The sequence below is a fragment of the Trachinotus anak genome, unplaced genomic scaffold, assembly GCF_046630095.1.
Source record: "Trachinotus anak isolate AG129_WGS33_773 ecotype Australia unplaced genomic scaffold, CSIRO_AGI_Tana_v1 ptg000002l, whole genome shotgun sequence".
NCBI classification, from domain to species: domain Eukaryota; kingdom Metazoa; phylum Chordata; class Actinopteri; order Carangiformes; family Carangidae; genus Trachinotus; species Trachinotus anak.
The window spans coordinates 10,030,299-10,048,466 of record NW_027273853.1 but is presented as its reverse complement, the minus strand read 5'-3'; the positions used below and the strand labels follow the sequence as shown (position 1 = coordinate 10,048,466).

The following is an 18,168-nucleotide window of genomic DNA, read 5'->3' as shown; positions in this document are numbered from 1 at the left end:
AATGCCACTTTTTACAAAATGCTTCTTTGTATTTGGGTGAGTCCTTCAGCTATGAATGATTATTTGAAGCTATGAAAGATGATATTTAAAGGCATTTTTGTTTTTGATTTGCTGGGTCGTGCAGTATGCCTACCCACCTGACAGGAGGTCGATGCCTGTAGGGATCCCAGTCCAGACTATCACTGCCCAGTCTCTCCAAGGCAAAACAGTAAGTCCTCAACTGAGTTGTCCCCTCTTGTGTCCATCACTGTCTTCTAACTGCCCAGGTTTGAGTCGGTGTACTCCTCAGTGAAGATGCTTGTGTGAATTTCTGTAATGCACCACCCAGTAATTTCACGCTTGGGTTTTTACACACACAGGGAGACAGATTAGGTTATTTTCATAACACCATACGCCCTACTCCTCTCCGTCTTCCCTCCTTCTGTCCTTCACTTCCCTCCAAGAAGACATTGTGACAGAATTTTTAGACAGATTTAGGCAGAACTCAGATGTATGTTCCAAGTGGTTGGATTTAGGGTATGTTCACTTCAGGAGCTCCTTAGACATGCTGCACATCAGCGGAAACTTAAAAACCCTGTCACTCACAGCTCTTTAAGCCAGATCAGGAATTTATGTCAAAGCCGTACACAGTGCTATGTCCTCATGGAGCTGGTAAAGTGTGAAATGAATTATGTAATAAATGCTAAACTGTCCTTCTGTCTTGAGTGGACCTGAAAAATTTGCATGCTGCTGACAGCGATGACACCTTGGATAATCTCATGGTCCTGAAAACACCTGAATATAGCAACTGTTCACCTATTGGGAACCTGATACCTCTAAATCTCCTTTCCTGATGTGTTCTCTCCTTTCCCCTCCCACCCTCCCTGCGGTGTGTCCCCGTTTCATTGTGGCTGTATGTCCCTCCCTCCCTCCCTTGCAGCCTGAGGAACTGACTCTGCTGCTGATAAAGCTGCGGCGGCAGCAGGCAGAGCTAAACAGTATCCGGGAGCACACTGTAGCACAGCTTATGCAACTAAACATGGATGGCGAAAACCCAAAGGTCAGGCCCTCAGAGATGCCTGTGCAGGCGTGTGTGTTATCATGTGGTGTGTATGCCATCTTTACCCACTGCCATTATCCATCTTGAGCCAGAGGATTTTTTTCTGGTCTTCACACATGGCTGATTTATGGACAAAGGATCTTAAGTAGGCATTTTCACTGTAAAGGACTGTGCTTTGGCTTCAGATTGTCCGTTCATCGTATTTTAGGGGCGGCTACTTTAGAAATCAACTTTTCCCACAATGAGTGAGGCAAATGTCATGAGACAAAGATAGAGTTATTCTAAAACTAGGAACTGACTATGCACAATGAGATCATCACATTTGAACCATTTCAGCAGGGCAAGTTGACTGAGTCATTCTGCTTCCATGTCAAGTCCGGAGAGATGTTCACCGGAAATGAAACTTAAAGCCACTGGTGAGCTAAAAGAGTGACGGGCTAAGGAGGTCAAGACCACTGGCAAATGTAAATGTTAATTCAGGATTTTTGCATTTTAAGTCTCTTCTAAGACATCAGACTACAGATTTGACTGCTACTGATGTAGGTCAGCCAGGCTTGAGGTGGAGAATGGTAGAGTTTGAGTGATTAGGGCTTGTAATCACTTTAGTGGTGTTTTTTTTTTTTACTGACTTTTCTAGAAATTTATTTGAGGTCTTCTTGTATCAGTACAGCCGAAAGATGGATGCCTTATTTTACATAATAGTAGTCGGTTAGTATCGGGATAGACTCCAGTTTATTATTATTACTGCTTTCTACGTGTTTGACCTGCTTTTGTTCAATACTGTACATGGTCATTTGGTCATTATGGAGCTCTAGTCCAATACTACAGTCATTCTGTTATCTCATACAACACATCTGGTACCTAACCTAATTTTTTCACCTTCACTGGTCCTACCTTCTTTTCTTCCTGGTTATCTTTGGGGACACTGTACATGTCATGCTTGTGTGCGTGAGAAAGAGAGTGAGTATAAGAAAGAAAACATGTCTTCCTTTTCTTTTGTCTCACTCTCCTGTTGCCTTCTCGTTTCTCTCCTTTTCTGCTGCTGATGCTAGAATGACATTCTCTCCCATCACCTCCAAAGGAACCTCATGTTTTTGGACAATCAGGTGGGGTAGTGCATGACTGCATGGCCCTGTCTCCTGCTGTCATGAATTTAACTCATTTATTGCTTTGCTATTATTACAGTAATTATATAACTATTTTCGTAGATTAAGGTATAGAGATTTATGTCTATAGAGATAACTACATAGCATGGACCTGTCCCATTACCACAGCATTTATAGCCTTAGCTAGTCTGCAGCACCTGTCCCCTGATGGCCCCATTCATTTATTCATTAACCTGAATACATACCCTAAACTCACTGTTAGCTATACTAACTGGATCTATGGATATCACTCTATTCTGTACAGCTTGGAGAGGTGGACGTGCTTTATGTCTCCCATATAAAGTACATATAGACATGTGTGTATCATATTATTGAACTGTCTAGTGCCTGCAAAGAAATTTGTAATTTTAATCATTTGTGTTTTTTTATTGCTCTGAAGAGCTTTGAGAGTTAGAGTAATTACAAAAGTGCAGTCCGTACACAGAGGCCAAATAACATATTCCTTATAATGATTCTAGAGAAGATAATTTCATATTGAACTGAGCTGGCCTCAGATTTGTTTAACCATGGAGAAATATGTAATTTTGACTTCAAAGTGAAGGGGTGAGGCTCAACATGTATCATCTACTGCCACACACATCACAACAACAGTGCTAGCTATTTGCTTGATTATAATACATCAAGATTTAACAGGAGCTTTCTGCTAACAAGTAAGCGTCTTGGACTTTTGCACTATAATCTCTTCCTGATCCTGTTTGTAAGCATCTCTTATTGCTTCTCATTGCTGTATCCATCCCTGTCCACTGTAGATGCACGTGTTTATGTTTGAGTCTGCTTCATGAGAGAGCACAAGTGAGGTGTAACAACATTGTGGGTGTTGTCTCTGAAGTGAAGCACTGCTATAAACTGACACTTGCTATATCGCTCCTCTCCACACTGGACTAGATGAAGGAAAATGAACCTTTAATCGTCATGACTCACACTTTGATTGAGAACTCTGCCCCAAGGCCTCAACTTTACCAGCAAGTAAGGCCAGCCAAAGGCTTTGCTCCGCCTCATCCTCACCAGTCGCTGTTGTTCTTTTTGGTCTGTTTTGCAATGCTCCTCCTTCGATGTCCAAGTCCCCATGGCATCTTGAGACTGGTCTCCCTGTATCGTTTGTATCGCCAGCACCTCCTCATCCATTGCTTTTGACTGTCCTTCTCTTGTTATGAGAAGTCATGCCAAATATGGGCATGACTTGTAAGAGAGTAATTTGATGTGTATGCTTCACTGTTCAGTAGAATCCCCTCCTCACCCTCAGGTTTGTGTGTCGGGGCTGGATACAGTTTACTCTAGTGGTTGCTATGTGTTTAGAAAGTATTCAGCTAGCTGTGGGACCAAATCAAAAGTTAAAGCTGTGGTTACATCCATATCATTTAGGTAGCAAAGCCAGTAGTCTGCACTCATCTTGTTTTGTCTAGTGCCTACCAGTGAAGGTCAGTGTGTGATTTTTCATAACCTTTTGCAGAAAGTGTTCCCTCTCATTAGCCACCCGGACTTGGCAGAGGGATTCTAATTAGTTTGACTTTTTTCTGCATTGCCAGACTTGTCACTTGCCGGCGCAGTTCATTACCAAATACTACATCCGTTTGTGAAAAAAAAGATATGATCAATTCAAAGCCTGCAGGGGATTGTTTTTATAGTGTAATTTAAGTACAATAAAGTTAATTGTTATTCACTTTTATTACTTAGGATGCATTATTATTCCACTTTTGTAAATGAGATATGCAATCCACTCTTTGCAGTTCATTTGGAGTCTCCTTTTTTTTTAATTTTAAATCAATTTCCACTCAGTCAAATACTGTTGTTAGTGAATGTTAGTGGTTTAAGACTGAGCATCACCTGTTGAATAGACTCTATTCCTAATGTGGGCTGATGAAGATGAAGACAAATGTTTTCTAGGTAAATTCTCTCTTTCTTTTTACTTGTCTTTATCCCCTCCCCCATCACCCCCTCTTGTCATTCTGCTGACGGAAAGGATAAAGAGGGCCGGCTTGTGTGTGCCGATGGCTATGACATCACTTTGCCACTTTTGTGACCGCCTGTTGAGGTGTAAAAGTGCCGCTGAAGATTGCTCCCACCCACCTTCACCTCATTACCCATTCATTGGCATACCAGCCCGGCAACAGCTGCATTCCCACCTGTTCAGCTACCAGAAGTCTGTCCTCCTCCTCCTCCTCCCCCCTGCGTCACTCGCAGTCCACACCACACAACACCACTGTGAAGCTCTCTGAGCTGTGGACGTGTCTGCATGTTCTGTGTGGAATGCCATGTGGTTTTTAGGTCCCACCTGCTTTAACTGTACTGTGTGGTGCAACTGAGGAAAAAGGTGTTAAGAGAAATGTGTGTGAAAGAGTGCAGGTGTGAGTGGGAGCGTTGGTATACAGTGGAGTCTGAAAGTATTTTGACAGTGAGTCATTTTTTGTTGTTTTAACTTTGTAGGGCAGCATGTTGGATATGAAATTAAATAATATCTTTGAAATTTAAGTGCCAAATCCCAGTTTAAAGTGTTTTTTAAGTGCAGGGTAACAAACCTAAACACACGCAACAACCAAAGCAACTAATATTTTGTAGGGGGAAACAGATATGTGATCTGATTTGTGATATGATCACGTCTTTCACTTGCTGAAGACCGGACTAAAATTAAAAAGGCCTAAAGCAAGCAAGAAGGGAAGGAGGCAGTTCAGTTCTGGCTGAGCATCATGAAGGAAGGTTCTGCTGCTGTTTGTCTCAACTGATATGATAATTGTTTATTTCAATCGCATGATAATTTTTCAGTCAATCAAGAATGTAAAGCTGAAAGGTGGCGCTGTGACGTTAGGTGTCATTATATAATTTCATATCCAATGTGAGAACAAACACACAACAACACAGAAATATGTCACTGTCCTAATATTAATGGACTGCACTTGTATCTTTTTTTAGATGTGAGTGAGTGATGAAGCATTATGTGATGAATGCATTACTTGGAAACAATGGGATCCAATGCAGTTGATATCATTTCCTCTGTCTTTGTCAGTGCTTTTTTTTCTTCTTCTTTAAATAAGATGATTAGTGACATTAACTCAAGAGAAAGGAAGGATGCCCTTTTTTTTTTGGTTTGATACTACATTTATCTAGGTGTGTAAATGTGTTAACTGCAGTACAGTCTGATATTAGCAACGTGCTGAAACAGCGTGTATTTTACTGTGTACTGTTTTATGTTGCCAGCATTATTAGGTCCTGTGTGTTAAAACTTCCTAAGTTAGGATGTTACTGGAGGATATTCTTAAAGTAATATTGCACTTACTGCAACACACACTCAGTTGATTACATCTAGGAGATGCAGATGCAGGCAGATTCCTTGGACCAAGTAGCTGCAGAGCAAGCGTCGGATAAAACACAGTTGGTGGATACAGTGTATGTGCTGATTGTAGAGTTCAGTAAGAAAGACTGTTTAACATGCCTTCCCCTTGCATTTCCAATAAATCCACTGCATTGTGCTGATGGAGACAAATGACTGTGGGTGATGTAACATGAGGCACCAGAGTCATCAGAGGAGAGACTCTCCCATTGTTGGTTTGCTAACTCAGATTGTCTGATTCAGTGAAATGTGAGTTTCTACTCAAGGACTGATTCTGTGGCTCAGTGAGACAGAGCCTTGTCATGACACTGCATTAGATCTCCAGATTATATGCATGTGCGTATTTGGTGTCTCTGTCTGATGTTCTGTCTTTCTTCACAGTTGAGTCCAGAAGACTACAGAGAAAATGCCTATACATGTATGCCAGAGGAGGTGGACATTGATGTAAGTTCAGTGTTGCACTCTCACATGACTTGGTGCTCCATTCACCTGTCCATAATGGGTCACAACTCTTCATTGTTCTCTCTTCAGACCAAACTTAGCAGGCTGTGTGAGCAGGATAAAGTGGTGGGGACACAGGAGGACAAACTTCAGCAGCTGTACAGAGAGAAGGTGACTACACAGTGCACATCTGTCATCTTTACACTCTTACACAAAACACTGCTTACAAGGTTGTGGTGATGAGTGGAAAAAGAATAAACCAAAAAGACCCCAGGGGTTCTTGAGGGGGTTCCTGGGGGTCCCCAGCAAAAAGGAGAATAATTTATTTATAATATTTTTTATTTGGGCCATCGGTTACAAACACTTTCTGTTATAATCATTGTAACGCAAAACTCTAATTAGATGGGGGAACCTGAGATAAATTTCCTATCAAATGGTGGTCTCTGGTCAGTTTAGGCTTCCTTGACACGAAAAAGTTTAAGAACCATGTTGTTATAATGCTAAACTATAGCCCAGCTATTGTCTTCAATTTGCAAGATTGAGATTTTTTTTTGGTTTTTGACATTTTATAGATTAAACAATCATGTCATCACAAATAATTAAAAAAAAAACAAAAAAAACAGTATTTAACACAGTTTCACCAGTAAATAAAGTAAGTTACATGCACCCACACTATTTAATACTTTGCAAGAAGTAAGGGGGCTAAAACAAGGTCAAGGGCTAGAAATGTTTGACAATCTATGCTGCAGGCTTAAATAATCTGCTAAGACTTTTCTAAAGTTAGCTGATCTGAAAGGTTACAGTGACAAATTACATGCTCATGCTGCATGTGTGTTTGATATGTTGCGTGTTCCCTCAGCACACCCTGGAGACAGCACTGCTGTCAGCCAGCCAGGAGATAGAGATGGGCTCTGATAACCCAGCTGCCATGCAGAGCGTCATCCAGCAGAGAGACTTACTGCAGAGCGGCTTGCTCAGCACCTGCAGAGAGCTGTCGAGAGTCACTGCTGTGAGTCACAATGCATTCACACACACTACACACACGCTCATGCTGGACATTGAAGTTTTCTTGCTTCCGTAGTGTTAATCAGATGAAAGTTTTCTAACAGTCATTCACAAAGTGCATCTCTCCCTAACCAGGAGCTGGAGCGGTCGTGGAGGGAGTATGACAAGCTGGAAGGTGACGTGACTCTGGCTAAGAACAACCTGCTGGAGCAGCTAGAAGCCCTGGGAAGCCCTCAGGTAGGATAATTCTTAAGATGGAAGTTGTACTACTTAACTCTTGTACCGCTTCTGCTGTCTAAGACTTGCATGGCATAATAGTCAGGCTTTGGTTGGAGTGGATACACTGCAGAGCTTCAAAGCAAGCTGGAAACGTGGCAGGTTCCCTTGAACACCCAGTTATCCTTTTTGTAGACATTTTTTTTTTGGGGTTAGGGTTAGGGGAAAAGTAAAGAAGATTTCTGTCCTCCAGTGCACTTAGCCGAGCGTGGAGGGAGTTAACTGAGTGATCAAAGTAACATAGTGAGTGATTGATGACTGTAGCTATGACAGAGCAGGTCCTAATTAAGTCTGTCTTTTATCTTGTCCTTCATCATGGGAGAGTTGTAGCAACGCAGTGAAACCACTCTCAATGATATTCCTGGTTGAGCCTAAGCCAGAGCTGATTCAGAGTATTGAAGTCAGAGGGCCAGCAGGGGGTCTGGACATCCTCTTCTTAAGTCCCCTTCACACACACAGACAAACCTGTCATCAGTAAGGAAGAGATAATTAGGTGTCCATTGCTCTTGCTCTTCTGTTCTCCCTCCATCCCGCCCTTCTTCGGTCTAACTGTAACCCTCTTCTCATCTCTCCTCTTTGCTGATCCCGCTCTGAGGCTAATATTTCTCAGACAGTAAGAGCTTGAACAGATCAATGTCTGCACTGACGGCACACCTGAGCAGATACATAATCTCCCCTCTCACTATTGCACATTCCCATCTCTTTCATTTTCTTCTTTCTCTGTCTCTTGCATGTTAATCTTGCATTATTAGCCCCGGAATTCAGAGTTTTAGGTTAATCTGCAGGTAATGTTCGGTGATCTGTGAATGTCTGTGTGTTTTCTGTGCACATCCAGACAGAGCCTCCGAGCCAGCAGCACGTCCGCATCCAGAAAGAGCTTTGGAGGATTCAGGATGTAATTGAGGCCCTCAACAAACACAAAGCTCAGAGAAATGCTGTTGATGGGATGGGTTTCTATGGGCCTAAGACCAACTTCAGTAAGCACAAAAACGAGGTGAGGCACCACTAACAGAGAATAACAACAGAAAATTAATCAAAAAGTATTTTAATCATTAACTGTGTAAAAAAACTGGAAAACAAAAATTACTAACATTTGCTGGGTCCAATCACGTGAGGATGCGTCGTTGTTGGCAGAGATAATTTACTCAGATCTCCTGCAGTTGTGTATATGATGATCAACGTAAGCTGAGGGCTCGAACTGCCAGCCCTGCTCATGGGCAGTATGAGTGGTGTTATCTGAGTGGATCTGTCAGTCATGTTGTGACAGCATGTGGACCTCTCTCTCTGGCTAATCAGCTGGTATGCCGGTCCTATGGGGCAGAACTATTCAATACCAGATGGTGATCGCCCTAAAGCGTACGTGGTGGTGCCATGTGTCACCCTGCTTCCTGTCCTTTCATGCCCTGTATAATCCATAGGAGGAGGACTCAGTACCCCCACGGCCACCCCTACCTCAGTCCTACGAGCCCAACCCCCCTACTGTGCCCCCTATGCCCTCTCATGCTGGTGTGCGCCCATCATCACTCCACAGGCCGGAGGACAGGAAGGCCAGTCACAGGAATGGCACGCACAGCGTAAGCTTGTTGACCCATTGGCCTCATGGTTGACCCTGCCCTCAGCTGTGTCATCACACGTCATTGCTCGCTGTGATGGTTTTCACTTTCATTTTGATGAACATCTCATGACTTTTGGATTGTTTTTGGTTAGATCATATCCCTTTACTCACTTGATGCCATACTTCCTTCAGCTTTTTTTTCAGGTAGTTGGATGGAGCCTTGTTTGTGTTTTTTTTTTTTTCTTATTGAGTGGCTCTACCTCCCTTGCCTGTGTCTGTTTCTGTGTGTTGAAAAGTAACAGTTATATTTTGTTACGTCCTGTCCATGGTTGCAAATGTCTGAGTTAGAATGTCTGCCTGCTGCCTACTTTTTATTTGGCTGTAGAACAGTGTCAAACTCAGACTACATTTGGAGTTTTTGTTCCAGCTGTATATATTTATGTTTGAAGATTGTCCTGTCTGTAAAAGAATCACTTTGTTGAAAACATCCTTTTGCCACTGTCCTTGCCATCTCTCTGTAAAAGAAAATGTCACTGTTTTCCAGTGTTGGATATCTCACCTTGAACCAAACTCTCCATAACTAAATCAGCGGTGTTCTGCATTCGTGTTAAGTATGTTTTTTTGCTTGTTGGCAGGGTCCAGACTACAGGCTCTATAAGAGTGAACCAGAGCTCACCACAGTAGCCGAAGTGGATGAGAGCAATGGAGAGGACAGATCTGAACATCCATCTGATAGAGAACATTCTGGAAACAAAGGTACATTGGACTAAAACAAGGCAACATGATGCCAGTTTCTAATAACTGTGCATTTTAACCAGTGAAGCCCAATAAATTACAAAACATATGGTAACAAAAAAATCAGTCACCTGTTTCAAGTACCGATTGCAGCCATGGTTACCATGGCATTTACATAGGCATCACTTTGACGCAGAGGATAGATAGGACGTCAGACTTTTCTCCAAAGGCACAAGTTAGGCCAGTACACACATAGGTGCCCAGTTGTTACCATGGATACAGAGGCATTTACACAGACATGTGCTTGGAGTTAATTTACACTGCGTAAATCACCATACCACTCAGGTTTTCTTTTACTGTGTTTAAATGCGTGTCACTGCTGGGATAACTTAGTTATTCTATTTATTGGACTTCATTTAGACTTTATGCACCACTATACATTCTCTGTGACAGGATGCATTACAATTACTCAAAGAGCAAATTGGTCTAAATTTGGTGAAACAGCTTGCACAGCATAATCCAGGCCTTCTGAAGTTGAATGATTACACTGTAGCCCCACACTTGTTCCACACCACCACACAATCAATAGCAAGTAGCTGATGTTGCCTGAACACACTGCTGGAAATGCTGTAATGGTCTGTAGAGCATACTTGATGTCAGGTTTTTAGAAAAGATGAATTAACAAAATTGACAAGAAAACTCCACTCGCTGTATTAGAATTATTATTGTTATTATTATTATTAATCAACCTCATATTCTTAGGTACAAGCTGATGATAAAGCTTATGCGCTTACATGTCTTTTTGTAAAATTTAGTGTACTCCTCAGTGAATACCTGTAAATGAGTTACCGTATTTTCCGCACTATAGGGCGCACTGGATTATAAGGCGCACTGTCAATGAATGGTCTATTTTCGAACTTTTTTCATATATAAGGCGCACCGGACTATAAGGCGCATTAAGCGAAACAAAACAGTCAGATAAGTCAGTCAAACTTTATTAAACGCGTTCACAATAACTCTCAACATTGTTCAAACGTTAATGAGCGTATTCACAATAACTCCTTATAGGTCCTTATACACACACACTGTAATATTATGGTGAAGCACAGTATGTATTACTCCGCGACGCTCCTGACTACGATAGCCGTAATGCTGCAAGCGGTGCGGCTTTGTAGTTTACCAAAGTCGTACTAAAACATTTTGACAGAGCGCTGTGAGCGTCGTGTACCACACAAAATAGCTTCGAGGTCAGTCAGCACAACCAGAATTAATCCATATATAAAGCGCTCCGGATTATAAGGCGCACTGTCGTTTTTTGAGAAAATTAAAGGCTTTTAAGTGCGCCTTATAGTCCGAAAAATACGGTATATTGTAGCAGGTGCTCTGCCATTGAACCAGGTGACTTACTGACCTCTTGTCTCTTGCTAGGGATGTCCTATCCGGTTGGCATCGTCCCACCCAGAACCAAATCCCCAGTGCCTGATTCTTCCTCCATAGCTTCATATGTTACCTTGAGGAAGAGTAAGAAGCCTGACCCAAGGACGGTAAGCCCCAGGACTTTACCGCTCTGGAGGTGACGTGACTTCAAATGGCAACTATAAATTATTCTTAGCATGTTTTAAACTTTTGGATCACCGTATGTTGCCAGATATTGCCATCAGCTTTTCGGGAACAAACTAAAATGTATAAAGGGCGAAACTTACTAGCACTTATTTTCCTATGTGGCAAACCAGACATTTTGGTCTCCAAGCAGTAACAAAACAAATAATATTAATGATCAACAAATGCTTTTTGCTCGTCTGTTCTTGTTTGTGATCCTCCTGTGGCCAGGAATGAATGGGCAACCGCTTAATTTTCTTGAACTGCATTTAGTCCCCTCTTAATTGGTTGTTCTTATGCAGCTGGCTGAAAGCTAACATGTGCAGAAGAGGCCACTCATCACGTGGCCAGGGTGTGACTCATGCTCTCAAAACCAGGCTGTCATAAAGTAGATGCCAAGCTTGGTTTATACAGTTTCCAGCCTCAAACACTATCAACTTAAAAATAGTAACCATGTCATTAGTGCGCCACACTGTAGGGTGTGTCCTGTTTTTAGTATGTCTGTGTTTTTAAAAAAAGATGGACATACGGTAAAAATGAACCGATGTGAATTCATTGAAACATCAGAATCACACACATGCACACATCGTCCCCCTTCGAGGGAATAAAGTCTATGGATGTGAGAGTGTGTCACAGGCCTGTTCATAACAGCCTCTTGAACAATCTGCATCCTCGTTCTCTAGACTGAATCCACATCTGCCAGCCCCTCCAGCATGGCAAAAACCTGAGAGTGAACAACTGCTCCTTAGTTCCCTTCACACCATCAGCCATGGTCATCAGCCACTCCTGCCCAGGCATCAGCAGGCCCCCAGCCTCTCTGAGTGCACCCATGTGTGCCAGCAGGAGTGTGCGAGTGCAAAGCGGTCAAGTTGTTTTCATATGCCTTTGCACTTCTACTCAGTTTGGTTCCAGGAGAGTGAACATTAAAGAGCCATTTCACCATCATTATTGTAGTAATTATGTCAATCTTGACTGTTAACTTTGTTTAAAGAGGCAAAATGTTTTTCCAGTATGTGCAGTATGGGCAAAGAAAATATGATTATTCTGCTTGGTCAAGTTTAGACTGTTTTCAACAATACCCAGTATTCACAGCAAATGCTGCATCATGAGATCAGACCCAACCTGACCATAATGCTCCACACCTGAACTGTGACTCTGTGCAGTAAAAATTTACTGTAGTAGCATTTGTGTCCTAGCGTTGAATATATGACAGTGACGCTACATTATTATTAAGTCTGCATGTTTGTGGTTGTCCTCTCTGTCTAACAGGAGCGTCCACGTAGCGCAGTGGAGCAGCAGCTGTGTGCTGTAGAGAGTGGCAGACCCAGGATGAGTGTGGAGGAGCAGCTGGAGAGGATCCGTCGCCACCAGCAGGGTGCCCTAAGGGAGAAGAAGAAAGGCAGCATCCGTGGTAGCAGCCAGGAGAACACACCCTCTCGCAGTCACTCATTCACTAAAGAAAACCATTTCCGCAGCATGCAGGTATTGGATGAATGACATTATTTAGACATTAAAGCAACACTGAAGTTCAGAATAGGTTGAAATCAAATCCTGTGGAACTCTGTCATGTGATCAGATGTCTCTGTATCTTCATCTTGTTTGTTCTTTGTCATTTCTAGTCCCAAATGAGACGTAGAGATGAAGTGATGAGCAGTGACATTCAGGAGCTGGAGGCCTCTCTCAGGCAGCAGGAGGTAGTGAGGGAGCAGGAGACGCCCGCTGAGGAGATTGCCCGTCTCAAAGAAGCCTCGCAGGCTGACCACTTTAATGTGGACCGAGAGGTAAGACGCAGCAGTTGGCTGTCTGACTCATCAGACTGAGAAGGCTAGTATTATCACAGGCAAATTATTCAGCAAATGTTTACCGACAGAACATTAAGTATTGTGGATGTATTTAGTTTTAAATGTGGAAAATTTTGAGAAAACTTAAATGTAAAATAATAAAGTGAAACTAAAAGCCTAGAAGTGTTTTATGAGAAAGGGTGTTATGGGAAAAAAAGCTTGATGTAGAGCTCGTTCTGTAACTAAATGCTATGGTACTTTAAAAGTATCACACTCACTGTAACAATGGAACGTTACAAATGGTACTTAAACAAGACCAGGTATAAACCTAGTATTTGGCTTGACTGTGGATGGGTGTGATTATTGGAAAACTCACTCACCCTTTCACTTTAACACACACACACACACAGTTGCAGATGTAGCACTGACCTGTGGCCAGTCCAGCCAAAAATATCACACCCCTTGTATTACCTAAACATCACACTCATTCCACACTTATTGAGGGAGCATACACTGGGGGGAATTATGGGGGAAATTATGGGGGACATTTTAATTTCATTAATTTGTGTCCTTTTTGGCTTACTTTGAGGCCTTCCTTACATTATTGTTATCACTTGTTAGAATCTACCAATAAGTAAAGTTGCGAAACACTGCTGGATTTTTTTCAATGTCAAACTGAGCATTACGCAATGACTCCTTACACTCACATTTTTTCATAGGATGCCTCTAAGCTAGTAAGCCTGTGAGTTCATGGCCTTTCTCTGAATCACATCAAAGAGCTCCTTTCAGTTTTTGTCCCTGACTGATCTCTGCATGCCGCAGAAAGTTTCACGTTGTGTTTCTTACTCTAGGATGTAACCTACAGGGATGCTTCATTTAAGTCTAAAAGTTATCTTGGACTATATGATAATGATGATGATGACAACATGAGGATCTGTTATTTGTTTATGAATGTCATTTTCTGATTTATATCCTATATTTATCATTCACACTTTTAGCTTCTGTGTCTTTTTTTTAAATTTGCAAAACACAATGTCCTCCACTCATTTGTTTGAAATGTGCTATATAAAGTGTTTGTTCTCTGGTTGTGTGTCTTCAGCTGTCTGTGCCTGACAAAGTGCTGATTCCTGAACGTTATGTAGAGTCAGACCCTGAGGAGGCTCTGAGCCCTGAGCAGGAGGCTGATAAGCAGAGGAAAGTTGACCGCATCAAAGCCCTCATAGCAAAAAACAGGTAAACACCATCTTGATCTGATGTCTTCCAGTAACTCTTTATTAGCAAGGACAGGCCTGCTTGGGCCTTTGATATTAGATAGGGATCCTTTGGTGAAAGGTCTATCTGTGCCATTGAGCACTGATAATTCCCAGCAGATTTCATGCATGAAATTCTTTCATGCATGCACCTCTTTGGGGTCATAGCAAGACAGAACCATAGATGGCTCAAAAGAGGCCACACAGCCTGCCTGCTCTTTCTATGCAGATCAGTGCTTAGATGTGCAGAAGAGTCTGCGTTCTTATCTCCCAGCCACTGTGACATTTACTTCTAAATATCATCCCTCTTGAAGCGATTTAAACGAGATAGCTTGTTTGTCCTGGGGTAATTGTGTTTATTCTGAAAGTATGTATAGAATTAAAGCTGTTGTATACTGTATACTACAGAAGTCAGTTCTTTATGCTTCTGTGCTCCTAGCATGCAAAATGTGCTGCCTAGCATGGCTCTAAGCCCAGAGGAGGAGACTGAAGAGGAGGTTACTGTACAGGAGAAAGAGAAGATGATTAATATCTCCTACGAGCTGGCAGCTGAGGCCTCCAAACGCAGCAAGCTGGTAGCAGGTACATCTCTAGAGAGAAGGGGCGGGGTGATAAAAGAATGCAGTGATAAAACAAAAGCAAGTGGGAGCCTGTTCTTTTTATATTGTGGTTTGTTAAACTGCAGCTGCTTCCATTGAGCATGTGTTCAGTCATTTATCATTGTAGTCTCATTAGTTTCTTCATTAATTTCATTGACTTCAGTGATTGTGGGGGGTTTTTTTGAGTCGTGAGCTACAGATTGAATCTGTTTTTGTTACTTTGTGTATGTTGTGTCTGCTGAGTGAGTTTATCATGTCGCTCTGTTTTGTTGCAGTGAAAAGCCTGTCGCCCTCCTCCCCACCCCTTCCACAGTCTCCTAACACACCCCCTCAGCTCACTGATGGGTCTCACTTCATGTGTGTGTAGTAGCACCAGTAAGGGCCTTCATCACCTTGTTTTGTCCATACTCACAATGCATAACTGTTGTCAGTATTTGAATTGTTGTCTCTTGGGAGAAAAACATGTCAGAATGAAGGTGTTCATGAAAGTTATCTAGAGGTTATGGGAGGGGAAATTGTTACTGTATGACATGTTTGTATGTATTGTGTGTTGCTGTGGTTGCTGTAGCTGTACCCACCACTTTTTCACATGGTGTGTTATTTCTTGTGGTAGTGTGTGTAGCTATTCACAGTATTTGTTGTTGCCTACTGATAAAACTCAAAAGACTGTCATATTGATCCAGTCTATTATTAGACAAATATAGGGAATCCTAGTTATCTAGTTCTTGTTGTTATTTTTGGAGCATAATTTGACTTTTTCTTTCTCCTTCTGCAGCACAGGCTCTAGCCTCAGTAAAAACCTACACATGAAGGAAACAGCAGTAGAGGTATAAAGATGGCCCTGAAGACTTACCCAAGGACATCAGCACAAGGCCACGGCCCACAGAGTGAAACTGCCTACTCTGTCCTCTGGGGTCTTAACCTCTGACTTCTGTATGCTCACTGTGACGTCTTAAGCGCCGATGCCACAAAAAACATTTTCTCCGTGACATTTCTCTGCAATTGCTCCTGTTTGGGGGTGTCACACTCTCCTTAACCTGGCGAGACAGCTTTGATTCTGTTAGTGTTGCAGTTCCGTTTTCAGTTTTTACTAGGCTTTTAAGTTTATTTTTTATTATTTATATGGTTTTATTAGGTTCTTGTTTGAAAGTGGGTGGATGTCAGTCTGTAGGTATATAGGAGCTAACAGGCTGAGCTCTGTTGTAAGCCTAAGGGCTGCTTATTGAATGTTTTGGCCATGCCACATTCTACATTCATGTTTCACCACCTGTCCGAAAAGGTTACAAGAACATGTTTTCTCATCATTTGAGTTCACTTAAGTCTTCTATAATTCACTCAATTTGTTTTTCAGCCATCAGTCATCAGCCAAACTATTCATATTTATCCATTTATTGTAAAGAACATTAGTCAATGCGAAACATGATATAAGAGACATAGATTCCTCCATTATAATGAAAGGGGGAGCCACTTTATTACTGCAGGCTAAGATTATTTGTAATTTTTCTTGTTTCTGGGTTGTAATTATTTAAAAATGGGATCTTCTGCAGTCCCTGTCGCATTGTGGCCGACAGTTGTGTGAATGGTCTGGCTTAAGTCACTCTATACTGTCTTTTTTTATTGCTGAGAGATCTATTTAATTGAGATGGAAAAAAATCTGATCTTGGTTCTATTTTATGATATGTTGGTTTGAAGTCCTGTAACAAAAAAAAAAAAAAAAGAAAAAAAAAAAGATGAGCACATGTAAAAAGCAATAAAAATGTTTGTGGATCCAGAATTAATTTTTTTGTGTGTACAAAGTGTAATTATCAGAGGTTTACTGTGTATATAATGTACATGGTACAGCAGGATGGGAGGATGTATCCAACATATGGTTACATACTAGATTTGATTTGCAAATGTTCATATCCCATCTGTTTTATATCATGTTAAATAAATGTTGCCGTTCTTAATGAGTTGTTGCATTTGTGTCATTTATTACTCTTGTAGATGGTTGCAATGTAAACACTATACACCTATACACTTAGTCCTGTATAGGGGTATGAGAATTTTGAGAACAAAGTGCTGTGCTTCAATAATGTATAAATTATCAGCTTCATCAGAAATAATCAAATGTAAAATATGATTGGTAGATAACTGCTGCATGTGAGACTTTGTTTTGGGTCAAACTGATGAAGCCCTTGTCATTAGACATGGCCAGTGTAAATGTAGACCTGTGGCTCCCTCTTGTGGCCATTGTGCTGCTGCAACATTTGTCATATCCTGCAACTTTGAACTCTTCATTTATGGTGGTTGAGGTCTCAACTTTCCTCGAAAATTTAGGGGCAATGGAAAAGAAAATAAGTACCACTTTCTAATAAGGCCCCCTTCATAAAGGGTTTATAGTTGCAACCAATGGCTTCATTAATGATTAACAAATAATTTACTAATGCTTTGTAGATCACTTACAGATAGATTTGTAGCTCATTACTAAGAAAAGCAACTTTTGGGTTGTCAGGTTGTGAAAAATACCTCCTCCCTCTTTTACAGTAATGCAGTGATAAATATTGGCCATATATTAGTAAATATTTGTGGACTTAACTTGATAAGAGGTTACTAAATAAATTTTGGCCCAGATCCATGCAGGCTTATTGCAGAATGTAAGTGCTCCATTACTGTGTCTACCTGTTGACTGTCCAAAAGATAAATCAAGTGTCCCGGTGAGGGAGGATGAACACTAGCTAAAAGGATTTTTCACAACCTGGCAACCCCAAAGTTCTTATTGAATGAATGAATGAAAAAATATTATTCAAGCATCATAATCTTTACATTACATTATTTTCAGAGGCAAGAGAAAACAAAAAGAAAGGAAGGCAATGCATGATACTGCATGTATCAAACACATTATATAAGATATAATCTGGACAAATAAAACATACACAACTCTCATATGTTGATGATAGACATTTAACAAAAACTGAGCTATGTCAAATGTCTTATATGTACACATGCACTGTAATTTATATTCCTCATACCTCAAGCAGTACTAGGATGCCCTGCAGACATGATCAAATGCCCTGTAGAATATGAAAATGCATTTCATTCTCAACCTCATCCTCATTACACAGATGACACCTTCCGCCCTCTTGGGACTCAACGTAAGCATCCTGTTTCAAATAGACCCCTAAACCCTCTGGTTTAATAGAAACGTACATTAATGATAGAGTATTATGTCAATTTTGATTTGCTTAATATTTATTCTAACCGAGTATTAACCTATAACAGGAAGCATTGGGAAAATTACTAATATAGTTCCTATATTGTCCAAGACCCTCAGGAAATAAAAGTCGATTATTAAGCTAAATGCGGTGTCCCTGAAGGTGGATTGCCCGGCCTTTGTTATAGTAAACACTGGCTCCTC

The 18,168-nt window shown here is 41.3% G+C and overlaps 1 protein-coding gene across 18 annotated transcripts in view; it reads left to right on the top strand.

Annotated features, from left to right (window-relative positions):
- The window catches only part of LOC139631277 (pleckstrin homology domain-containing family A member 5-like), a 79,216-nt gene extending 62,496 nt beyond the window's left edge, over window positions 1-16,720 (top strand). For 4 of the 18 annotated variants that reach the window (XM_071495393.1, XM_071495353.1, XM_071495456.1 and 1 more), the window contains 17 exons: window positions 125-208; window positions 920-1,039; window positions 2,092-2,145; window positions 5,912-5,974; window positions 6,062-6,142; window positions 6,831-6,980; window positions 7,112-7,213; window positions 8,088-8,246; window positions 8,671-8,826; window positions 9,443-9,563; window positions 10,971-11,086; window positions 12,411-12,623; window positions 12,761-12,922; window positions 14,022-14,155; window positions 14,612-14,754; window positions 15,047-15,146; window positions 15,547-16,720. In XM_071495393.1, the coding sequence (XP_071351494.1) occupies window positions 125-208; window positions 920-1,039; window positions 2,092-2,145; window positions 5,912-5,974; window positions 6,062-6,142; window positions 6,831-6,980; window positions 7,112-7,213; window positions 8,088-8,246; window positions 8,671-8,826; window positions 9,443-9,563; window positions 10,971-11,086; window positions 12,411-12,623; window positions 12,761-12,922; window positions 14,022-14,155; window positions 14,612-14,754; window positions 15,047-15,138 (1,950 nt within the window). In that variant the 3' untranslated portion in view covers window positions 15,139-15,146; window positions 15,547-16,720. Of the gene's footprint in view, window positions 1-124; window positions 209-919; window positions 1,040-2,091; window positions 2,146-3,090; window positions 3,172-5,911; window positions 5,975-6,061; window positions 6,143-6,830; window positions 6,981-7,111; window positions 7,214-8,087; window positions 8,247-8,670; window positions 8,827-9,442; window positions 9,564-10,970; window positions 11,087-12,410; window positions 12,624-12,760; window positions 12,923-14,021; window positions 14,156-14,611; window positions 14,755-15,046; window positions 15,147-15,546 lie in introns of all 18 variants that reach the window. The other 14 variants (XM_071495403.1, XM_071495468.1, XM_071495448.1 and 11 more) reach the window with 12 other exon arrangements.
- The last annotated feature ends 1,448 nt before the right edge of the window (window positions 16,721-18,168 follow it).